Source organism: Artemia sp. Qi Xiang Cuo, chromosome 2 (assembly GCF_049724085.1).
Source record: "Artemia sp. Qi Xiang Cuo chromosome 2, ASM4972408v1, whole genome shotgun sequence".
In the NCBI taxonomy this organism is placed as follows: Eukaryota; Metazoa; Arthropoda; class Branchiopoda; order Anostraca; family Artemiidae; genus Artemia; species Artemia sp. Qi Xiang Cuo.
The window spans coordinates 62,183,112-62,209,705 of NC_142795.1; the positions used below are offsets into that span (position 1 = coordinate 62,183,112).

At 36.1% G+C, this 26,594-nt stretch overlaps 1 protein-coding gene across 1 annotated transcript in view; it reads left to right on the forward strand.

The window, feature by feature from the left end:
* LOC148955476 (kinesin-related protein 2-like) overlaps positions 1 to 26,594 on the forward strand; it is a 148,783-nt gene that overhangs the window by 104,790 nt on the left and 17,399 nt on the right. Inside the window, exons 8-10 of the mRNA XM_089108214.1 lie at positions 15,050 to 15,180; positions 16,617 to 16,775; positions 20,279 to 20,454. Coding sequence (XP_088964340.1) covers positions 15,050 to 15,180; positions 16,617 to 16,775; positions 20,279 to 20,454 — 466 coding nt within the window. The remainder of the gene's footprint in view (positions 1 to 15,049; positions 15,181 to 16,616; positions 16,776 to 20,278; positions 20,455 to 26,594) is intronic.

Here is a 26,594-nt window from a genome sequence, read left to right on the forward strand (position 1 = left end):
CTCATGTAATTTTATAGGGTAGCCATTGCAAAATAAAATGTCCTTAATATAGTTCAATTCTGATTCTATGTGAGGCTCTTAGTAATAGAATTTTTGCTCCTAGTGGAAGCTCGTAAAACCCTTCCCCCTCCCCGCGCTAGGATTATTGCCTAGCTGTGACAGTGGATATTACCTCTAAATAAAGAGAATTAGGGTGATACTATTCCGATACAATAAGTCAAGTATAATAGAATTTATGCTCCTAGTGGAAGCTCGTAAAACCCTTCCCCCTCCCCGCGCTAGGATTATTGCCTAGCTGTAACAGAGGATATTACCTCTAAATACATAGAATAAGGGTGATAGTATACCGATACAATGATTGAAGTATAATAGAATTTTTGCTCCTAGTGGAAGCTCGTAAAACCCTTCCCCCTCCCCGCGCTAGGATTATTGCCTAGCTGTGACAGTGGATACTACCTCTAAATACAGAGAATTAGGGTGATACTATTCCGATACAATGATTCAAGTATAATAGAATTTTTGCTCCTAGTGGAAGCTCGTAAAACCCTTGCCCCTCCACGCGCTAGGATTATTGCCTAGCTGTGACAGTGGATATTACCTCTAAATACAGAGAATTAGGGTGATAGTATTCCGATACAATTAGTCAAGTATAATAGAATTTTTGCTCCTAGTGGAAGCTCGTAAAACCCTTCCCCCTCCCCGCGCTAGGATTATTGCCTAGCTGTGACAGCGGATATTACCTCTAAATACATAAAATAAGGGTGATAGTATACCGATACAATGATTGAAGTATAATAGAATTTATGCTCCTAGTGGAAGCTCGTAAAACCCTTCCCCCTCCCCGCGCTAGGATTATTGCCTAGCTGTGATAGCGGATATTACCTCTAAATACAGAGAATTAGGGTGATAGTATTCCGATACAATAAGTCAAGTATAATAGAATTTATGCTCCTAGTGGAAGCTCGTAAAACCCTTCCCCCTCCCCGCGCAAGGATTATTGCCTAGCTGTAACAGCGGATAGTACCTCTAAATACATAGAATAAGGGTGATAGTATACCGATACAATGATTGAAGTATAATAGAATTTTTGCTCCTAGTGGAAGCTCGTAAAACCCTTCCCCCTCCCCGCGCTAGGATTATTGCCTAGCTGTGACAGTGGATACTACCTCTAAATACAGAGAATTAGGGTGATACTATTCCGATACAATGATTCAAGTATAATAGAATTTTTGCTCTTAGTGGAAGCTCGTAAAACCCTTGCCCCTCCACGCGCGAGGATTATTGCCTAGCTGTGACAGTGGATATTACCTCTAAATAAAGAGAATTAGGGTGATAGTATTCCGATACAATTAGTCAAGTATAATAGAATTTTTGCTCCTAGTGGAAGCTCGTAAAACCCTTCCCCCTCCCCGTGCTAGGATTATTGCCTAGCTGTTACAGAGGATATTACCTCTAAATACATAAAATAAGGGTGATAGTATACCGATACAATGATTGAAGTATAATAGAATTTTTGCTCCTAGTGGAAGCTCGTAAAACCCTTCCCCCTCCCCGCGCTAGGATTATTGCCTAGCTGTGACAGTGGATATTACCTCTATATACAGAGAATTAGGGTGATAGTATTCCGATACAATAATTCAAGTATAATAGAATTTATGCTCCTAGTGGAAGCTCGTTAAACCCTTGCCCCTCCCCGCGCTAGGATTATTGCCTAGCTGTGACAGTGGATATTACCTCTAAATACATAGAATTAGGGTGATAGTATTCCGATACAATAAGTCAAGTATAATAGAATTTTTGCTCCTAGTGGAACCTCGTAAAACCCTTGCCCCTCCCCGCGCTAGGATTAGTGCCTAGCTGTGACAGTGGATATTACCTCTATATACAGAGAATTAGGGTGATAGTATTCCGATACAATAATTCAAGTATAATAAAATTTATGCTCCTAGTGGAAGCTCGTTAAACCCTTCCCCCTCTCCGCGCTAGGATTATTGCCTAGCTGTGACAGTGGATATTACCTCTAAATACAGAGAATTATGGTGATAGTATTCCGATACAATAAGTCAAGTATAATAGAATTTTTGCTCCTAGTGGAAGCTCGTAAAACCCTTCCCCCTCCCCGCGCTAGGATTATTACCTATCTGTGACAGTGGATATTACCTCTAAATACAGAGAATTAGGGTGATAGTATTCCGATACAATAATTCAAGTATAATAGAATTTATGCTCCTAGTGGAAGCTCGTAAAACCCTTCCCCCTCCCCGCGCTAGGATTATTGCCTAGCTTTGACAGTGGATATTACCTCTAAATACAAAGAATTAGGGTGATAGTATTCCGATACAATGATTGAAGTATAATAGAATTTTTGCTCATAGTGGAAGCTCGTAAAACCCTGCCCCCTCTCCGCGCTAGGATTATTGCCTAGCTGTGACAGTGGATATTACCTCTAAATACAGAGAATTAGGGTGATAGTATTCCGATAATATGATTCAAGTATAATAGAATTTTTGCTCCTAGTGGAAGCTCGTAAAACCCTTCCCCCTCCCCGCGCTAGGATTATTGCCTAGCTGTGACAGTGGATATTACGTCTAAATACAGAGAATTAGGGTGATAGTATTCCGATACAATAATTCAAGTATAATAGAATTTATGCTCCTAGTGGAAGCTCGTAAAACCCTTCCCCCTCCCCGTGCTAGGATTATTGCCTAGCTGTGACAGTGGATATTACCTCTAAATACAGAGAATTAGGGTGATAGTATACCGATACAATGATTCAAGTATAATAGAATTTTTGCTCCTAGTGGAAGCTCGTAAAACCCTTCCCCCTCCCCGCGCTAGGATTATTGCCTAGCTGTGACAGTGGATATTACCTCTAAATGCAGAGAATTAGGGTGATAGTATTCCGATACAATAATTCAAGTATAATAGAATTTATGCTCCTAGTGGAAGTTCGTAAAACCCTCCCCCCTCCCCGCGCTAGGATTATTGCCTAGCTGTGACAGTGGATATTACCTCTAAATACAGAGAATTAGGGTGATAGTATTCCGATACAATTATTCAAGTATAATAGAATTTTTGCTCCTAGTGGAGGCTCGTAAAACCCTTCCTCTCCCCGCGCTAGGATTATTGCCTAGCTGTGACATTAGATATTACCTCTAAATACAGAGAATTAGGGTGATAGTATTCCGATACAATGATTCAAGTATAATAGAATTTTTGCTCCTAGTGGATGCTCGTAACACCCTTCCCCCTCCCCGCGCTAGGATTATTGCCTAGCTGTGACATTAGATATTACCTCTAAATACAGAGAATTAGGGTGATAGTATTCCGATACAATGATTCAAGTATAATAGAATTTTTGCTCCTAGTGGAAGCTCGTAAAACCCTTCCCCCTCCCCGCGCTAGGATTATTGCCTAGCTGTGACAGTGGATACTACCTCTAAATACAGAGAATTAGGGTGATAGTATTCCGATACAATGATTCAAGTATAATAGAATTTTTGCTCATAGTGGAAGCTCGTAAAACCCTTCCCCCTCCCCGCACTAGGATTATTGCCTAGCTGTGACAGTGGATATTACCTCTAAATACAGAGAATTAGGGTGATAGTATTCCGATACAATGATTCAAGAATAATAGAATTTTTGCTCTTAGTGGAAGCTCGTAAAACCCTTCCCCCTCCCCGCGCGAGGATTATTGCCTAGCTGTGACAGTGGATACTACCTCTAAATACAGAGAATTAGGGTGATACTATTCCGATACAATGATTCAAGTATAATAGAATTTTTGCTCCTAGTGGAAGCTCGTAAAACCCTTCCCCCTCCCCGCGCTAGGATTATTGCCTAGCTGTGACAGTGGATATTACCTCTAAATACAGAGAATTAGGGTGATAGTATACCGATACAATGATTCAAGAATAATAGAATTTATGCTCCTTGTTGAAGCTCGTAAAACCCTTGCCCCTCCCCGTGCTACGATTATTACCTATCTGTGACAGTGGATATTACCTCTAAATACATAGAATTATGGTGATAGTATTCCGATACAATGAGTCATGAATAATAGAATTTTTGCTCCTAGTGGAAGCTCGTAAAACCCTTGCCCCTCCCCGCGCTAGGATTATTGCCTAGCTGTGACAGTGGATATTACCTCTAACTACAGAGAATTAGGGTGATAGTATTCCGATACATTAAGTCAAGTATAATAGAATTTTTGCTCCTAGTGGAAGCTCGTAAAACCCTTCCCCCTCCCCGCGCTAGGATTATTGCCTAGCTGTGACAGTGGATATTACCTCTATATACAGAGAATTAGGGTGATAGTATTCCGATACAATAATTCAAGTATAATAGAATTTATGCTCCTAGTGGAAGCTCGTTAAACCCTTCCCCCTCCCCACGCTTGGATTATTGCCTAGCTGTGACAATGGATATTACCTCTAACTACAGAGAATTAGGGTGATAGTATTCCGATACAATAAGTCAAGTATAATAGAATTTTTGCTCCTAGTGGAAGCTCGTAAAACCCTTGCCCCTCCCCGAGCTAGGATTAGTACCTATCTTTGACAGTGGATATTACCTCTAAATACAGAGAATTAGGGTGATAGTATTCCGATACAATAATTCATGTATAATAGAATTTTTGCTCCTAGTGGAAGCTCGTAAAACCCTTGCCCCTCCCCGAGCGACGATTATTGCCTAGCTTTGACAGTGGATATTACCTCTAAATACAGAGAATTAGGGTGATAGTATTCCGATACAATAATTCAAGTATAATAAAATTTTTGCTCCTAGTAGAAGCTCGTAAAACCCTTGCCCCTCCCCGCGCTTGGATTATTGCCTAGCTGTGACAGTGGATATTACCTCTAAATACAGAGAATTAGGGTGATAGTATTCCGATACAATAATTCATGTATAATAGAATTTATGCTCCTAGTGGAAGCTCGTAAAACCCTTGCCCCTCCCCGCGCTAGGATTATTGCCTAGCTGTGACAGTGGATATTACCTCTAAATACAGAGAATTAGGGTGATAGTATTCCGATACAATAAGTCAAGTATAATAGAATTTTTGCTCCTAGTGGAAGCTCGTAAAACCCTTCCCCTCCCCGCGCTAGGATTATTGCCTAGCTGTGACAGTGGATATTACCTCTATATACAGAGAATTAGGGTGATAGTATTCCGATACAATGAGTCAAGTATAATAGAATTTATGCTCCTAGTGGAAGCTCGTAAAACCCTTCCCCCTCCCCGCGCTAGGATTATTGCCTAGCTTTGACAGTGGATATTACCTCTAAATACAGAGAATTAAGGTGATAGTATTCCGATACAATAGTTCAAGTATAATAGAATTTATGCTCCTAGTGGAAGCTCGTAAAACCCTTCCCCCTCCCCGTGCTAGGATTATTGCCTAGCTGTGACAATGGATATTACCTCTTAATTGAGAGAATTAAGACGATAGTATTCCAAGACAATGATTCAAGTATAACAGAATGTGTTCTCCTACTGAAAGCTCGTAACCCCTCTCCCCTGCCCTAGGATTATTGCCTAGCTATGTCAATGTATATTACCTCTAAATAGAGAGAAGTAAGGCAATAGTATTCCAAGACAATAATTCAAGTACAATAGAATTTATACTCCGAGTGAAAGCTCGTAACTGTATTAAACTATTAACATAAAAACTAAACTATTAAAAACTAAAAACCAAAAAAAAAGTAAATAAAAACTAATAGTAACTAAAAACTATTAAGATATGCGTTTAGCGTACACTCAGTTTAGATGGAATCTCCTCTGATATAACTGAAAATTAAAAACATGCTTATAAATATATTTTCAAATGTACAAGAATCGTCATTTGACATTGCTTCAAGGACGATAACTATTATACGTGTGAAACTTCAAGATATTATCGACAGTCAATTAATGGGAATTTTAAAAATCTTCGAAAACGGTGGCAGATCAAAAGTAAAGTGTAACAATGAATGGCTGACGGTTGGAAACCGTCAGCTGGAGGTTTTCAGCTTACAATCACATTCTAGCTCTAGCAGCACTGAAATGATAAGTCTGTTTTGTTCTCCCTTTTTGCCAAGGTTAGCAGACGACATGAAAATGGTAGAGTGATGGTTAGGGGTCCAATTTGACGGCTCATCCTTTGATCTCCCTTTTTTTATAAATTTATTTTGGTAGCGCTAAAAAAGGCAACTACTTAAAAAAAACTAATTTTTTTGTCATTTCCGTAATATCTATAAGGTTTATGACATCGCAACTGCATGCTAATATGTCTCACTGTATATTTCAGTAGGTAATTTCAGTTACATTTGTAAAGACTATGGCTTCAAAAAAATTTGTGGAGACAAGAGATGAAGCCACGCATAGAGAAAACAAAGAAAATGTCAAATTAAGAGTTTCAGAAATATTTACTGCAAAAATAATACAAAATAAAATATTTTATCTGTCTTCAATATGTTTTCATACAGTTACAAACAGGAAAGAAAATGCAAAACCAAGATATTCGTTAGGTGAAAGTTATGGACAAGAGAAAGTGGACAAAATCGAGCCACGTATTTGTATTGATCAAGTTTACCATTGAACCGTTTGAAATAGAATTTTAGATAAGTATAACAAAGGATGAAAGCCATCAGAAAAAGTACAACGAAGTAGGTACTGACAGATAAATAAGTAGAGACTAGAGCTATCAAAAACTATCAAGAAAACGTAAAGAAAGTCCTAATTCTGACAAAAAGCTTTAAAAAAGTTGTTGGCTCTTTACACGGTTCTAGCTAAGAAAAAAAAAGGCCTTTTTCGTTTTTGATATGCAAAAATAATGATAGATAAGTGCTGACTAATACTTAAACAAGATGTACAAGATAAAACTGTAAAAGTGACACTGACCCATAGATGGTTTCACACTAATCGCTAAAAGAGACTGTTGGAGAAAAGCCGATTGCTAGAAATGTATTTATGAAGCTTCTCTTTCTGATGGGATATTTGTATAGGGCCCTTGACTCTGGGTTTACAATCATGCGGTCGTCTTTTCATTTTTTTGATCATTCAATTTTTTATTAATAGGAAGACTTTATTAAAATTTGAACCGATGCCATGTGGGGCTGATGATTTACAATGTGCATGAAGGAAATTGCAATAGTTGTTAAAACTGAATTTTATTTCACGAAGAGATGCAGCTACTAAAAAACAACATGACCTTGGCTGTAGAAGCTCATCCGTGTAAGAGGATGTTATGCCCATGCTAAAAGAAACCTTGCAAGTCACACACAACACGAATTTATGGGGTTCAATGCGGCCCTGTTTTGGGTTGCATAGTAACGAACGTCTTCTATGTATGCCATATTTTTTTTTCTTGTCAGCTTTGTGTAGAATGGGTTGCCATGGAAACTTAGGAGATGGCTCAGTCGATTCAAAATTGAAATTTTTAATGTTTTTTAAGAGTCTAAAGCGAGTGGATTAAATTAAGAATAATTTTTTACAAAAAAAAAAAAAGCTCCATTTTCTCGTAGCATAGGAACATACAAGATGATGTAGCACACATGATTTTTTTTTAGCAGACATGGATTTTCTATGAACCTTCACACCATCAGAAGGAAAAATATTTCAGTAGGTTAATAAACTTAAATAAGCAATACAGTTAGGAGAAATGACCAAAGGTAAAATTACTAGGCTGATAAAATTTGTTTCATTTTCAATACACTGGCATAGCACATTTACAATTTTAACAATTGTATTAACATAGTTTCTCAATGACGAAAAAAAGTTTAGGGAACAAAAGAAGACTCAAAGCAGAGTTGAACAAAGATCTGTCTCACTGTATATTTCAGTAGGTAATTTCAGTTACATTTGTAAAGACTATGGCTTCAAAAAAATTTGTGGAGACAAGAGATGAAGCCACGCATAGAGAAAACAAAGAAAATGTCAAATTAAGAGTTTCAGAAATATTTACTGCAAAAATAATACAAAATAAAATATTTTATCTGTCTTCAATATGTTTTCATACAGTTACAAACAGGAAAGAAAATGCAAAACGAAGATATTCGTTAGGTGAAAGTTATGGACAAGAGAAAGTGGACAAAATCGAGCCACGTATTTGTATTGATCAAGTTTACCATTGAACCGTTTGAAATAGAATTTTAGATAAGTATAACAAAGGATGAAAGCCATCAGAAAAAGTACAACGAAGTAGGTACTGACAGATAAATAAGTAGAGACTAGAGCTATCAAAAACTATCAAGAAAACGTAAAGAAAGTCCTAATTCTGACAAAAAGCTTTAAAAAAGTTGTTGGCTCTTTACACGGTTCTAGCTAAGAAAAAAAAAGGCCTTTTTCGTTTTTGATATGCAAAAATAATGATAGATAAGTGCTGACTAATACTTAAACAAGATGTACAAGATAAAACTGTAAAAGTGACACTGACCCATAGATGGTTTCACACTAATCGCTAAAAGAGACTGTTGGAGAAAAGCCGATTGCTAGAAATGTATTTATGAAGCTTCTCTTTCTGATGGGATATTTGTATAGGGCCCTTGACTCTGGGTTTACAATCATGCGGTCGTCTTTTCATTTTTTTGATCATTCAATTTTTTATTAATAGGAAGACTTTATTAAAATTTGAACCGATGCCATGTGGGGCTGATGATTTACAATGTGCATGAAGGAAATTGCAATAGTTGTTAAAACTGAATTTTATTTCACGAAGAGATGCAGCTACTAAAAAACAACATGACCTTGGCTGTAGAAGCTCATCCGTGTAAGAGGATGTTATGCCCATGCTAAAAGAAACCTTGCAAGTCACACACAACACGAATTTATGGGGTTCAATGCGGCCCTGTTTTGGGTTGCATAGTAACGAACGTCTTCTATGTATGCCATATTTTTTTTTCTTGTCAGCTTTGTGTAGAATGGGTTGCCATGGAAACTTAGGAGATGGCTCAGTCGATTCAAAATTGAAATTTTTAATGTTTTTTAAGAGTATAAAGCGAGTGGATTAAATTAAGAATAATTTTTTAAAAAAAAAAAAAAGCTCCATTTTATCGTAGCATAGGAACATACAAGATGATGTAGCACACATGATTTTTTTTTAGCAGACATGGATTTTCTATGAACCTTCACACCATCAGAAGGAAAAATATTTCAGTAGGTTAATAAACTTAAATAAGCAATACAGTTAGGAGAAATGACCAAAGGTAAAATTACTAGGCTGATAAAATTTGTTTCATTTTCAATACACTGGCATAGCACATTTACAATTTTAACAATTGTATTAACATAGTTTCTCAATGACGAAAAAAAGTTTAGGGAACAAAAGAAGACTCAAAGCAGAGTTGAACAAAGATCTGTCAGTAAAAAAAAATTATGTAGTAAATAAAAAAAATAGTAAAAAAAAAAACAAAGATCTGTCAGTAAAAAAAAGGAAAATATTATGAAAAAATGAGCCTGTCATAAAATCAAAACTCACGGCCAAGGCCGTACTTTTACTAAATATAAAATAACTAAATATTTATTGTAATTTCTGTTTGTTTTGGGTTTCATTCATTTATTGATGGTGATTTATGGCAGTTTCGCTGGAAAAATTGTTTGACGAACGGATTATGTTCCATGTGCTAATGTGGAGGAATAAAATTACTATCAAGAAGAGGAATATTGGCAAGATGACATCCGACTTGTAGGAGCTAGATAGTATTTCCTTATTCGCAGTTCTTGACGGTAGCAATTAGACCCTGGCGCCGCGTCGATGAGGGAAAACCGGCGGCGACGGGGCCAAAAACAGCGCGCCGTGCCGCCGGTAAGATGTCGGCGGCGCGCCACTGGTAAGATGTTGGCGGCGCGCCGCCAGCGTGATCAATGTTGACCGCAAACATTAACGTTTTCATCAGTCTTTGTCAAATCACAACTTAAATTTACAACAGATTCGAGCCTATTCATGATTTCAAAAATTCACAAGTCGCTGGCTGGAAACTGGTCTTCTTCGTTATTCATCAAGAGAAGTAGAATTATGGTAGAAACGAAATGGCTGTGGCGTTTCAGAACCCTTGCATAATACGAGTAGTTGAAGTATTCATTAGCTCTGTACTCTTAACATAAATAATTATCAAAATTAGTATTTTTTTTTCATCGAGAATTACTGCATACAAAGCTTCAAATACCGTATCACAAAAGTCGTCAGTTATCTGGGTAAAAACTTTGAATATAGGTTTGAACTTAGAAGCTTAATTTTTTCATAATGCCCTTTGCCTATATCTGTTTTTTCACCTTTAAAACAGTTGAAATGGGCCCCCTTGATATTGAGTGTTGTTTTTTTTTTTTTTTGCTCTTTTTGATTCCTAAAAAGCCTTATTTTATTAAAAAATTGTTTTTAATAACAATTTAAAAAAAAAATGAATTTTAAAGTTTTTTTTGGCTTCTTTATAGAATATATGTCATGTAGGCTAAGACTGAACTACTGCTTTTTATTGCTTTTGGCTGCTCTTTTGGATATTATTCATAATTTCTTTTGGGGATTCATTCCAAATTATAAACTGATAAATACCTAATATCAGTCAAATTATAAACTCCATCTAAAAGGAGTAAAAATTATCCAATTGAAAAATATATGATGAACACTTCACATGAGACCATTTCAATTACAATGACACAAAAAACACTTACTAGTTTATTCGTTATGAAGAAAAATGAAGTGCCAGCTATTTTCTTAGGTAAAAAATGAAAAGCTCATCCATTTTAAGTGTAATTAAATGAAATAATATGCAGACTGAAGTAGCTCCAGGAAGATGCTGAAATTTTCATCCTAGTTCGTTACTTTTAATCCAAGCAAAATGTTAGGACACTTAGTATCAGTTATTGAGTTTAAGCTTTGATTTCCAAATGCTCACAAGAATTACCAAATTTAAGAAAGTCGCAACAATAAGTGACCTGTGGTAAAAATACTCAAAGACTCCTTTTTCATCCCCACCGAAGCTCAAAGCTTCTGCTATGGTCATTTCGATGGATATATCCAAAGAGTTTCTCTTTAAAATAGCTTTCAAGCGTAGTTAGGGGTATTTAGACTTTTTTTCTTTTCTACAAAGCTTTGAAAAAAGTGTTATAATATTCTAAATGTTACATTTGAGCATATTTTTGGTAATCATTTGTGGGGTGATCGAATTTTCTAAACCACTGTAGATACGTAAGAACTTTGCAACATCTAGTACCCTGAGGTCATAAGACTGTCCTTGAACCTCCTAAATTGAAAGCTTTTATTATGACCTGGCCTTTTAATGTACCTTGGGCACTGGACCAAGGGAGCCATTGTTACTCGAGCGCAACGTTAGGTGGGGAAGTCGATATCGCTTTCGTCACACCGATTTGTTTTAGTGTGAATCTGCCCAGTACTTATGAATGAATGTTTTCAAAGTAAACCCGTTTCATCAATAAGAAAAAAAAAACGAATTGGAAGCTTATGTCCCTTTCCCTTTGGACGATAAAACCATGCAAGTGCTGTATCAAGTATAACTCACGAAAATCTTGTTAATTTTTGTCAACTTCTCAACTTTTTGGCATCCCTGCTTTCAATAAAAAAAATCAAGGTACTATCACTTAAATATAATAACTCCCTATACCCCCTCCCTTCTGGGTACCATCTTGATAGGATACCGTCTCTGCTTTAAATAAAAAAAATAATTAAATTATTGGCACCCTTGCTTTAAAAAAAAGTCGAGGTATTATCATTTAAATATGATAGCTTACTACCCCCCCCCCCTCTGGATACCACCTTGATAGGATGCCGTCTCTGCTTTAAATAAAAAAAATCAACTTTTTGGGATCCCTGCTTTCAATAAATAAAATTTTGAGCTATTGTCATTTAAATGTAATACCTCCCCAGACCCCCTCTCTGGATACCACCTTGATAGGGTACTCTCTCAGTTTTCATTAGAAAAATAATTTACTTAATAATTAACTAGGTCACTATATGGTTCAAACAAACACGCAAAATAACGTTAAACAGCTTAGTGTTCTTTGAAAAAAAGTTGAGGGTATGAGTAAAGGGGTACAAAGACAACAACAAAAATGTCGAAATTATTCAGATATACCTCAAATTATTAGAAAACTGAGTGATAGATGGCATTCAATAATAACTGAGCTGAAACTGAGCTAAGACAATGATTAGATACTGTTGGGAAAGTGATCGGAGACGCTGCGCGTCCTTGGACCAGTTCTAAAGTGAGAGAGGAATTTGGGACAACATTTAGGTGTACCCAACCATACAGAGTCTCGGGCATATGACCCAAAAATTTCAAAAAGTGTGTGAAAAACCCTAATTTTTTTCAGAGTGTTGGGCTAAGCTTAGGCACCGAATAGGTACTATTTGAAAGATAAAAATGGCTTTAAACGATTGTTTTGCCTGTTATTTGAAGCAAATTTATGGTCCTATGTCAATTTTAAATTTTTGGTCAACCTTCTTAAGACCATAGGCGGGTCTGCCTTGTTTGCCTCTTCGTTAAATTCTTGATCAGCATGCCTAAGACTCTAGGCAGGCATGCCTTTCCAAAAACTAACCTGACAAGTATGTGTCCAATAAGAGAGTCATTCATACTCCTGCCATTTACCCGTGCCCCAGCCATTTAAACATTTGCCTCTCAATTACTTGGACTATCTGTCTTGGCTTTTCTCTGTCTACAATTACCCAGCCCAGTCTTGATGCAACCTATTGCCCAAAATACTTGATAAATTCAATTCAAGTGATAGATGGCATTCAGTGATAGATGGCATTCAATAACCTCCGAATAATCGAATTAAAAAGGAACACACATATCAGTTACATTAGTCCAAGAGCGTATCAGAGATTGCGAAAGGTACAAGAACATGGACAAGTATCACTTGGGTGCTAGGGTCCACTTAAAGTACTTCAATTATTTGCTAGTTACTTTGATATACTTTTACTCCGTCTCCACTTTAAATGAAAAAAAAAATATATCTTGGAATACCTACTTTCAATAAAAAAAGAGTCAGGCATTATCATTTTAAAATGATAGGCCCTTATCCCCCCCTATAAGCAATAATTTACAATTTCTTTATGAATCGTATTTTTGGGGTAACTTCCGGTTCAATATTTAATTCCCCAACATGGTAAATAGCTTTGTATATAGATAAATATTGTCACTACCGAAGGTTGTTTGTTTGTTTGTTTTTTTTTGGGGGGGGGGGGGGGTAAAAATGTTTCAGAATGAATATTGTATTTTATATAATACGTTCAAAAATTGAGTATTAAACAATAATAAAAACTTATCTAAAAAAAGCAAAAAAAAAATCTGCAAACTTACAATTCAGCTGTAGAAACAATTTGCGGCTGTCAATTTCAAAATCCAATAAAAGGCTGAAGCTGTAAAGTAGTGAATGCATTCTATAATTCTATTCAACTTGAAAATAAAATTCTTGACTACGAATGATGAAAGAAATACCGATTGGGAAACTGCATTCGAAATGATTTAAACTCATTTCATAAAGACGATACTTTTTTTGTCAACATATGAAGAACTGTGCATATTGCAATATTTGCAACAGCATACTGCATCTGTCTGGTTTTTATGCAAAGTAACAAAAGAGACGAAAAATAATGAACAAGAGAGTAGTGAAGAATTATGGTATGCAAAGTAATATTTGGCAGGGAAAGTCACTGGTGATAAATCGCTAGGGGTGGCACCGTGATTGCGTGATTTTTGGGGATTCGGGGAACCAAATTTTTTTTTCAGGGTTACGCATAGATTTTCGGGGAAATACCCAAAAATTCGGGGATAGTGCCAGCCCTGCTTGATTTCTAATCAGGAAAATCGAAATACTAAACCACACGAGAAGGAAAAAGCTCCGACTTTGCGGTTAACGCAATAAAGAATTGCCGCAAAAATAATTTAAAGTCGACCGAAAGCCGCCGCCTCTGCCGGCGACGGCGTGCGTGCGGCGCGCCGGAGGCGTTACGACACTTCGGCGTCGTTCGACCGGGCCTCTCGTCGGCGGCCTTCGGTCGATCTGCCGGCGCGGCGCCGGGGTCTAGTTGCAAATGTTCTTTGTTAGAAACAAGATAACAACTTATATTATAAGTCACATAAAAAACTGCTCGTAGAAATGTATCATTGGGAGTTGGAGTTACTTTTTGTCAAAATTTTGGGCATAAAAGCTTCTATGAAAACTAACTTCTGCATTAGGCATGTTTGAAGACAAGGGGGTGGGGGCACGAAACCGTCTGAAAACAGGGCCTTGGTCTTTTCTAAAAACAGGGCCCTGGTCACTTTGTTCCCTGTATACTTTCCCAATAACCAAAACCATATGTAAACAGTGGGCAAAGTTCAAAAATTGCAGCCCTTTCCCCAGGGGACTGTGGGGGGGGGTGAGGGATTAAATCATCCTCAAAGACGTAGGTATTAGAGTGTTCGACTATGCTGAACAAAATGGTTATCTCAAAATTTTGATTGGGTGACTTAGGGGGAAAAGGAGTGTTGAAGGGGGGCAAGCTGCTCTCCAATATTTTTGGTCACTTTAAAAGGGCACTAGAAATTTTGATTTCCAATCAAATGAACCTTCTCCTGATCTTCTACGATCACTGGTTCGATCTGATCACCCCTGAGAAAAAAAAAAAATAAATAAACACACATCCGGGGTCTTTCTTCTGGCAAAAAAAAATGCAAAATTACACATTTTTGTACATAGGAGCTTGAAACCTCTACAGTAGGGGCCTCTGGTATGCTGAATCTGATGGAATGATTTTTATTAAGATCGCTTGATGTTTTGAGGTTGTTTCCTCCCTTTTTCAAAAGCTGGTCAAATTTTCTCAGGCTCGTACCTTTTGATGGGTGCCATTAAATTTGATGAATTTTACATATTTTGGATAAGCATCAAAATTGATTCTTTTATGTATCTATTGCTATCAAGACTCTCTTTCTTAGAGTATCGGTTACTATTGAGCCGTATCGCTCCTTACATACAGTTCCTTACCGCGAACTGTTTGAAAACCAAGTTTTGGCGTGCCAACGAAGATTTGGCTGTTTAACCTTTGTTTATTTATTTAATTATTTTGCAGATGAAACGAATGAGTCGATTATGGGCAGATCTAAGAATCAGAAGAATCAGTTCGAATTTACATACGATAAAGTTTTTGGGCCAAAACATACACAAGCAGATATTTTTGCTGAATTGTCCCAACTTGTTCAGGTATGTTTTATCAGTTCCTATGATCTTTCAAATAATAAACTCTTTTTTTCACTTAAGCACCATACAGAAATTATAGATAGCACTTGCTGTTTAAAAGTGACGTAGATACAAAAAGTGAAAAATATTTTTGTACTATAAATGCTTTGATAGTTGGAAATGTAACTAAGATTGTCACTAAAGGGAAAACAAATTACGGGGATAAGGCTTAGGCATTTATGTAGGGAAGGTAGAGATTTCAAAATTGTCCCCGTAATTATTCACAAATAGATAGCTTATTTGCCGATTCAAGGAAACCCACCCAAAAAATATCAACTAGGAACATCCTCAAAGTAATACATTAAGTAAAATTAATGAGGCAGAAATAAAAATACGTTTCCTGTAAAATTCAATTTTTCTAATTTGTTTTAGTTTTCTTTCTTGGTCTTGATTTTCCATGTAAATTTTGTATATGCAGCAAGTATTCTGTAACCTTATTAAAAGCTTTTATCTAACTTAGTTTAGGTTAAAGAAGATTGAATCTTCAAATAAGATCAAATTTGTGTTTACAGGCAATGTTTTTTTAAATGTAATCCCTAGGTCAACGAAAATCGAATACCTGTTTGCAGATTATGCTATGGTTGTTTGTGGGGTCTTGGGATGAATCCCATTCCCATTGCTAAAATAATGTTTTAGCTTTTTATATATGTTCAAAATCTAAATGGGGGATTTAGTAAATTGTTATATGTTATATTTACGGAGCTCTGTAAAAGCTGTGGAGGTGTATACTCAATGGTGACTCACTGGATATGCGATTTTATGATTTCCAGGAATCAGAACAATCTTGTCATTTATGTGAAGGGGGCTTGACGCTTCAAAACTATGCCTTTTATAGTCCCAAATATCCAGATTTGTGTAGGGAGATCTTGAATTAAATGTGTAATAAAATTTATATATCCAGTTATCTTTATGTCAGCATTCAAAGTGTAATAGTCGTATATTGAATCTCTCTCTCTTCTCTCTCTCTCTCTCTCTCTCTCTCTCTCTCTCTCTCTCTCTCTGTCTCTCTTTCTCTCTTTTTCTCTCTCTCTCTCTCCCTCCCTCCCCCTCTCTCTCACTCTCTCTCTCTCTCTCTCTCTCTCTCTCTCTCTCTCTCTCTCTCTCTCTCTCTCTCTCTCCGTAAATTGAATGTGCTTTGAAATGTTTCAGCGTGTAAGTGCTGTCGTAATTTAAAAAGCTGTACTGAATATTTTGTGTCAGATTGTGACTTCAATGAATTTCAGGAATTATATGTGCAAAATTCCGTCGAATTGTAATTTAAAAAATATTTTATTATTATTATTTGTCATGGTTGTTTGTAAAATTTAAAGTTTTGACCCAATGCTTCTTGAATTGCTGTCACCTATTTGACCAGATAATTTTGATCTGACACTTTATACTAAATAAAATCTTATATTCAGTCTGCATTGGATGGGTATAATGTTTCGGTCTTTGCGTACGGTCAGACTGGCAGTGGGAAAACATTCACAATGGAAGGTGGCAACACACCTGGCACGGAGGGTATGATTCCTCTTACAGTGTCTCAGATATTTAGCCAATGTGAAGAGCTGCATGACCAAGTAAGTTATTTCGCAATATTAGCTGATTTTTTGGTAAAAAAAATCCTTTTCTTTTGGGTAAAAAAAGATCTCCTTAAAAAAAGCGGCTAGGAGGAAGTTGCCCTTTTTGTACAAACAAATACTTTTGTTTTTGGTATTTTCATTGAAAACACTTAAAACAAACAAATTCCCCAACCCCACCACCATGTTTCGATTTTTTTGCCTTTATGAAAAAATTGACGAAAAATCCCCCCTCCGTAATTTTGTTGAATCGGCGTTCCTGCTTTTTGGCAAGTATGGTAATCGTCGTTAATGTTAAAAGAATAATTTAAAATAATTTAAAAGAATTCAATTTAAAATTGAAAATGACATCGTCTTATCAAACATTATGTTCACGACTCAGTGGCTTTATTATTTTTTTTTCTTTTTTTCCTCAGCGATTTATCATGTCAATTATAATATTTTGTTAACGTTGCAATCACGCATAATTACATATTTTGCGTTCAAAATGTGAAGGTCTTATATACCAAAACGGTAAAAATGCCTAAAACTATTTCTTAGTTTACGTGTTTCTAAGGATGAAGACTAAAGTTTCCAAGTTAGTGGCCACTGTAAAGTGGCCAAGTTCTCCAAAGGGCATTAACAAATATGAAGGAAGGAAACCAAGTTTTGTGTAAACCTTTTGGAGACTACTGTTTTAAATGTGTTTCAATATATTTTTTCCGGTCAAACGACCACATAAAATGATGAAAAGTAAAACTAAAGAACACCCATAGTCTAACCGATCTCTTGAGACTAGTGGAGCTTTTATCATATAAGTCATAGAAAGGCTAATGGTGCCACAACTAGATCATTAATTGGTGACAGGAGACGCTCATGCAGAAGCCAAGAGTAGCTAGTTGAAAGTTTTTTAACGTTGGTAAAGGGAAGTTAGCCCACTACTGACAACCCCCGACAACCCCCCACATCCCTCAGGACGACAACCCCCCACAGCCCTCAGGGCAAGGGTTGTAAGTTATGCCCTGGGGGCCTAAAAGGTATATATAGAAAGTGCGGTCGTATAGACTTTGGAGAGAGATCATCTGAATAGTAATCAGAAGTTCTAGTGGCCTTTTTAAGATTCAGATTGATCAGAGAGTGGATACCCCCCCCCCCCATACACACACACACACACCGCGTATTTTCCCGAAATTAATCTGCACTGTCTAATAGGCTTAGAAGTATCGAAGAAGTTATACTTTATGTAACCTCCCCCGTTTCAAAGTCCATAATGCAGTGCAGTTGTAATTGAAAGTTCTAGTTCCCTTTGTAGAGGTAAAAAGTGATTACAGGGCAACCATCCCTCTCTCATACTCTTTTTTGACCCTATGTCATAGGATCAAAATTTACAAATAGCCATTTTTTCTCAGCATAGTTGCAAGGTCCAATAAGTATGTGTCTGGAGATGACGTGACCTATGCAGCCTCATCGGCAAGAGCCCCAATCTATACAAATTGACAGATGTGATTGGGTTGGACATAAATGGGGCTTTAGAAATGAGCCAAAGCACTTTTGTTTTGATCAGCTTGAAACTTGTCTCTGTAATTCATTGGAACCCCTATGCACAAAAATATTGTTAGGCTAAAAACGGGGCCTGAAAAAAGGACCGGAAATTATGCCAAATAACCCTATGAAAACTGGAACATTATGCTATGTTTGTAATTTATTTTTCCCATGTATTCGTACTTCTGTATTCATTTCAGGCTTATTTTATCTTGGTCGCCCTGTATTATTACCGTTTAAAAACCGGAACATCATGATATATTTTTAATTTATTTCTCCTATCTATTTGTACTTCTGTATTCATGTCGGGCTTGTTTTATCTTGGTTACCCTATATTATATACCAATCTTTTTATGCTGCAAACATTACGAATTAAGCGAGTTTAACATCTCCTCCCCTTGACCCGAGATATAGTTACCATCCTAGTTATGGCGAGCATTTGCCTACAGAAATATTTTCATCCCATATTTTGACATTGTATTTTATTATTCATAAAAGATGTCCGGCTATGCCGTTTATGTACCAAGTTCAGCCGATATCGATCAAATAGCATGTCACGTTGCACGAGGGGTCACTTACGGGGTTTGAGTCAGTAGGGGGTTGAGTTACACAGGGGTTTCAGTTTCAGTGGAACCCTGTGAATTAAATTCACATCAATTCATTATCTTTTTTTAATTAGCTTGCAAGAATCAGCTGGAGTAACTTTTGTTTTATCTCGAAGCAGCATCTTGTCTGACATTTGAGTCAACGTTGAAGATTAGTTTTAAAAATAGGAATATTTATTTGCATTCTCAAAACTTCACATGGTTTTCAAAAAGAGTGAAAACCTGTATGTTTTCTGACGAGTCGAGCAATTTGAAGAATGTTATTAGAATAATTCGAACTACCGAAAAGTAGCTTATAAACGGATTATGTATAATTTTTATCCAACAAAGTAATCAATCTAAACTTTTTGCTGGCCTTTTTATTTACTGAACTATTTTCTTTGAATCACCATTAAAATATAGTGTGTAAATGGTTCATAAATGATTTGTTTCAGAAGTGATCTTTTTCTTATGCAGGCAAGTATTCGATCTGTATTTTAAACCCCTAAAACCTTTTGCCGGCCGAGGTTTGAAGTGAATATGTTTTCGATATCATAAACATTCTTCTATAGGATCTGAGGTGTGTTTTCAGAGTAACTAAAATTATTTGTAACAATTTGAAAAACAATTGTGTTTCCGCAAGCTAGCAGAAAATTATTGTGGTGAAGTGACCAGGGTTATAGCCACTAGATGTAGTAAAGTGGAAAGGTTATGACCACTAGACGTGGTAAGGTACCCACGTTGGACTCACTCCGATGTAATGAAGTACGGCAGGGTTACTGTCCTAGATGGGGTAACTGGGGTGAGTTGAATGGGTGGTGTCTTAACCATGGGTAGCCAAGTCTAAACATAAGGAAACGATTCCTACTGAGATGTGCGACTAGATATTAATTATTGATTACTTTTTAATTAATGCTAAAAAATGACGGTACAGGCTACTTGGCTCCCAACAACAACGGTACAAGACACTTGCTCTAGGCAACACGGCACAGGAAAAGTGTCACAACAGATTAAAGGTACAAGATACAATTTAAAACCATAATAATTACGTACACTTGCATTACTCAAAGCAATCCAAAATTCCGGCAAAGACCAGAGGTCAAAGAAATTTAGAGCAAAAAGGAGGACGAAGGTCCCAGGCAACTGCTGCTTTTATTTCAAATGCAGAACCACGCATCCTGCCTCAAAACAGAGATTCTTAATTTCCTCTTTCAACCTCCATATCCTGCAGCTCTGGTTTTTGTGGTTACTGCAAGACTTTTTATCTTAGCCAAATTGTGTCTATTTATTTATTTTAATAAAATCAAATTCTGACTAGAATTGTCAGATTACCACATTATTACCATCAGTTGCTATTAAAATTCCCATCCGTTTTATCAAACAATTTTCTACTTCCAGGGATGGTCTTACAAAGTAGAAGCAACATTCATAGAAATTTACAATGAAACTATAAGAGACTTGCTGGGAAACACCGGAGCTACGCCAGAAATCAGAATGGTTGCTTCTAACTCGAAAGAGGTTTATATATCCAACACTCAAAAATACGATGTGAAAAGTGTTTCTGAGGTTTACAGGTAGTTTGTTTTTGTCATATACTTTTGAATTGCTCGATTATTTCTGAAATGCCTTTAGCCATTAGGGCTAAAATAGCGAACTTAATCTAGCGCAGTCTTAAAATGGTTTTACTGAGTATTCCGAGAAAGGAAAGGGCAGAATCCTTAGAAAAGGGATTTGCGTCAGATATTCTTAAAAAAAGGCTAATGATCATTTTAACAAGTTAAAAAAAAGTTTAGAATGAATGAATTTATGAACTCAACCCAATAAAACAGCTCTATAAGATAATACACTCTCAGCGGTGAGCTGGGCTTGTACTTGTTGGGTCTAATGGACATGTGAATTTAACTCTTCAACACGAAAGAAAAAGTAAATTAATAAAAAAACAACAAAATGACAAAGTTAAGAAATAATTGATTGGACAAGAAAAGGAATACTGTGCAAGCTATGCGCGCCAGGTGGCCCCAACATGCCCAGACAATCACAAATTTAGAAACCCAGAATTTACGAACATAGAATTTGCATATGTTCAATCATCAAAGCTTAACAAACAATATTTACTAGATCCTTTTTTAAATTAGCCTGATTAAGGCCAATTGACTCAGTTGGAATTTTGTCTCTCAATCTATATTTGGGGTTAACGGTATTTGGTGTCTAGCTGAGAACCTAGACCTTTCAGAATTAAGGAAGTCAGTGCGATGTAGAACTCCTAAGAACCGAAGAAGGAAGATAAATCAACAGAGACTTACTTGGCTTTTATATTTTAAATACAGAAGCCACACTTTTATATTTAGATCTCTAATACGTTTGAAGTCTAAAGGGTTCAAGGAAGAAATAATTCTGTCTCCGATATTTCGGTTCAACTAATTGATGAAAAATAAAATTCAAGTAATCCTACTGCTTTATTTTGAAATATATGTATTCGTTTTATTTGCATCCGAAAAGTGTTTAAATATATAATTTTACATTAGTTTAAATGAGATGCAGTCAAAGAGTAATAAATTATTTTTAAACCACAAATGAAAAAATGTGTTTTACAAAATGCGTAGACTCAAGATTTTTGCTTAAGTGGTCAATGTAAATCCGATCAAGTGGTCAATGTAAATCCGAAATTGTAGAAGTGGGTCAAGAAGTAACTCCCCTTCCACCGCCCTAAGTGGCAGCATGATTCAACCCTACAGATCATATGTTCATACATTTGGAGTTTATGGCGTGAATTTTTTTAAATATCACATTTTGAACGATTGAAACACATAATTTCACATAATTTGGTAATGTTCTATTGGGGACAAACCTTGGTTAACTAAGCTTGTTATTAAAATCAAATTTTGAATCAAAGTAAACGATTCCCTCTCTTTAAGAGACAGATTTACGTCATCTTCAAATAGAATCACAAGACTATTTCTCTACTGCAGCCATCGCGAGTAATTATTAATATGCATTAAGAATAAAAGGGAAACTAATACAGATCCCTGTGGAACACCAATATCTGAAAGTTCACCCACACTCCATAAATGAGCACCAACTTTCATCACGATCTGTAACCGTGAAGATAAGATTTATTATTTTTAGTCCCCTCGCCCGTATACGTGTATTTTTCATTTCTTTAAAAAGATTGTCATGGCTTAGAGCAGTGGTCGGCAAACTTTTTCGCCAAAGAGCCTTATATGTACATTACCAGGATTAAAAAAAAATTTAGAGAGCCAGATGGGTTTATAAATGCAGTAAACCTTTATTATGATTTTAGACCTTCATTAAATTACGGGTACACTGAATGAAACTTGATTTCAAATTAATAAAGATTATATTTATTTATTAAAAAAAGAATTAAAGTAAGATATCCATAAATTTAATTATGACAATAACTGACAAACACTTAATGCGAACAATGTCCTTGCATCTCCTTGGAAAGTTTGAGTATGTTAGGTTTGTATGTTGTTGTTTTTAATTTTAGGCACGATTCGAGGTTCTCATCAATAAGACGACTTCTCAATTTACTCTTGATAAAATTCATGCACAGTGGGCAGTGGCTGGCATGTAGAAACGCGCGAGTCTCCCCCGCGCCGCGTTCCCTTCAATCTTCAACCGACCGATACCCTCGGCGCGACTTGCGCGTCTGCTGCCTGCATTTAAATATTTGTGCTGGAGTGGCATTTGAGGGGCCAAAGAGCCGCATGCGGCTCCGGAGCCGCACTTTGCCGACCACTGGCTTAGAGCATCAAATTTTTTTTAACATCAAAGAATAACATGCATCGATGTTATTCTTGTTATTTTTACGTCTATTTAATGCTAAAAAAGGAAGAAAACGAGGACAATTAACAACCAGTGAAAAAATTGATATATTTGCATAATCCTTCAGTTTTTTCACTGGCTGTTAATTGTCCTCGTTTTCTTCCTTTCTTCGCGATTTTATGTTTTATCATGATTAGCCAGTGTGGTCTCAGAAATTATCTATTCAATTTTATTCTATACATCGAGTCATAATCGATGTATATGACTTTGATGTACATCGAAGTCACAATCTTGACTTGACTATGTCAAGTCAAGCAATGACTTGACTCTAATGAAAGAGCTGCAACTGCGTATAATAAAATTTATCTAAACATGATGAAATCCTTTCTTCTAAGATATGCTGTAGAAAGTTAAGAATTGTGAATGCTGGTTAGGTTCGGAATTATCAGGCTACAACTTCTGTATATTAACGTTGGAATGATGTTCTAATTTTTATTGAAAGTAATAGTTACGTGCGTGAGTTTAGTACTAGGAATGTGGATAATCTAGTGATAGAGCATAGGCAGAGAAGGATTTGCTATTAACTATTTTGGACCAGGTGTTTGGAATGTTTTTCCTGTGATTATTAACGCTATTTAGCATCTGCAGCAATTTAAGAATAGATTGAAGAATTATTTTTTGGGAGGGAGGATGAGGAACCACTTTTTTTTTTTTTTTTTTTTTTTTTTTTTTTTTTTTTTTTTTTTTTTTGGACGAGAACTTTTTTTTAGATTTATTCAAGTGAACTTGTGGATAAAGATTACTGTAGGCATCCGTCTTAACAGATTTGTTTCTTCTTTAACGGTGTCATGTTAATTAATTACATGGTGTATTATTTTTTAAATAAAATTCGTTTAAAAAATTAGTTTACAATTCTTTTTTCATAACTTTAGACAGTTGTGACAAATTGCAACGGTAAAATAATTATTTTACATTAGACTTATCTCTTTTTCTTATGTAATGGTATTTCACATGCAAGTTTCCATCGACTAGGAAATGCACCTGAGCGAATGCATGAATTACACCTGTAATATTTTGTAGCAAGGTAGATGAAAATTCATAATGTCCTAACGACTAATTCTCAATAAACTTCCAAAGTTCTTTAAAAGTAACCGGTGCTATAGCTTCTCCCGCTCCAATTTCTGCACCCCTTCATGTCAGGTAGTGCCTCAGAATAAAACATATTTTGTTTCTTCCAATTCTGTCTTTAATGCAACTCCAAGTGTTCCTATGGGGAATAAGAATTTCAAAAATATTTTTAGTTTAGCAATTTTTTACTCTATCTGAGAACAGTGGTGGTTCTAGGCCTGGGAAGCTGCCTCCCCCCTTTTTTTCTGACATTAAATTCCTTTGATTTCATATTTTAACACTCCTGTGGTATACCTTGCCCCCCTCCCCCCAGATTGTCGAGGTCTAAAACTGCTACTGTCTAAGAATCTTCGCGAGCTAATTCGTATAATTTTCGAAACGTGTTATATTTTCAATGTGACACTTAATTATAACTTTTTATAAACTATTTTTCTCATTAATGGTGGTCAATAGTGCTTCATTTATCCGAGGTTTTTCAGGAGTCAGCTTCTTACTACTCTAATTAGTTTACGAACCAAACAAATTAATTTTCTCGTTTGGAATGTAGTAAAATTCGTCTAATTTAGGTTTGGTTCCTTCTCATTAATTACAGAATTCCAATCAGTATAACCAAGCTCTTGTTTTAAATTTGTAAATTTTTATGTAAAAGTCTACGCCTTGTTTGAGTTTGCCAACATACGGGAAATTAACGTTAAAATCAGACATAATTAGGCGAAAGTCAGATGATTCATTGGGAATAACATACGTAGTGAATTTTTATGAGTTTGTAAATTTTATAAAAAAAATTGAAAAATTCAAAGTTTCATTAATTTGGAAAACAGACTTAAGAACCACTTTATTTCACACAAAACAGTAGTAAGTTATATAAAGCCGCAGAACCTACATGAAAAAATACATCGAATTGCTATTGATTGAAAACCTACATTCATAACCTAGATGCTGATTCTAAACCTACATGAAAACCTACATTGAATTGCGCAAGGAAAAGCCACGCGTGTGTCATTACACTTACACGTGAACATTTTAAAAAGCTGGCAAAGGTTTTTGTTAGTGATAAGAATTGCACAAGAAATTTCATAAGAATGTGCGTCGTAACTTCACGTGGATATTTTTTTGTTTGACGTGCAAATTGCCAAAAAAATTAAGTTTTGAGGAGATTACGTTCCTTGGCACCTTTTCATGTTTTCAATCAGATGGGTTTTGAAAGCACAGTGTGTACATGTGTGTAGGCTTTGTTATTTAAAAAATTGGACGCTACAATCAGAATTCTTTGATTGACATTTGCAAAAAAGGGTTTAGCATTAGCAAATTTGATCCTATTAAGGTGGAAAAAAAGAGTTTAGCATTTGCGAATGCTTCAGAGCCGACTTCCTAGCGAAAAACCCGTGTGATTGACTTGAAATAAAAATTTTTAACAAGAAATGGCTGAAAAGTGTTTTGGGGGAGATGGGATGATTGTGTACTGTATAATACACAAGTGATGTTTGGTCAGTGTTGTCAATTTAAAATAGTTTAACGTTATACTATACGAAGAAGTAAAACAAATTTTTTTGTTAAATAAGTAGTTCATGTATCTAGACTAGTGATAGTGCTGTACTGTGGTACGAATTGCTTGTGAAAAACCCAAATGAATTAGTTGAAAATAAAGTTTTAACAAGAAATGTCTGCAAATTTGTTTTTTTGGGGGGGGGGGGCGATGACAGAGTGGATGTCTTAGACTAGTTATAGTGCTGTACTGTGGTACGAATTGCTTGTGAAAAACCCAAATGAATTAGTTGATAATAAAGTTTTAACAAGAAATGTCTGAAAACTATTTTTTGGGGGGATGGGGCGATGACAGAGTGGATGTCTTAGACTATTTATAGTGCTGTACTGTGGTAAGAATTGCTTTTGAAAAACCCAAATGACTCCTTTGACAAAACGGAGTAAGACAGCCTTGTCCGACTAGGATTTTTTTGGGGGGTGGGGGCCATGCCAGTAGGAATGCTTTGGGCTAGTTAATGTAACGTACTTTTGCGTAAATTTCTGTATAAACTCCAAATTACTTATATGAAAATAAAGTATTATCGCTAACCGACTCACAATGATTTTTTGGGGGGTGGGGGCGAGGACAGATGTGATGTCTAAGACTAGTGATAGTGCTGTACTGTGTTACGAATTGCTTGATAAAAACCCAAATGAATTAGTTGATAATAAAGTTTTAACAAGAAATGTCTGAAAAGTATTTTTTGGGGGGATGGGGCGAGGACAGATTGGATGTCTTAGACTAGTGATAGTACTGTACTGTGGTACGAATTGCTTGTGCAAAACCCAAATGAATTAGTTGAAAATAAAGTTTTAACAAGAAATGTCTGAAAAGTATTTTTTGGGGGGGGGGCGATGACAGAATGGATGTCTTAGACTAGCTATAGTGCTGTACTCTGGCATGAATTGCTTTCGAAAACCCGGTTGAATCAGTTGAAAATAAAGTTTTAACAAGAAATGTCTGAAAAGTATTTTTTTGGGGGGTGGGGGCGATGACAGAGTGGATGTCTTAGACTAGTTATAGTGCTGTACTCTGGCATGAATTGCTTTCGAAAACCCGGATTAATTAGTTGAAATTAAAGTTTAACAAGAAATGTCTGAAAAGTATTTTTTTGGGGGGTGGAGTGATGACAGATTGGATGTCTCAGACTAGTAATAGTGCTGTAATATGGTAAGAATTGCTTGTGAAAAACACACATGAATTAGTTGAAAATAAAGTTTTACCATGAAATTTCTGACAAGTATTTTTTTGGGGATGGAGCGATGACAGTTAGAA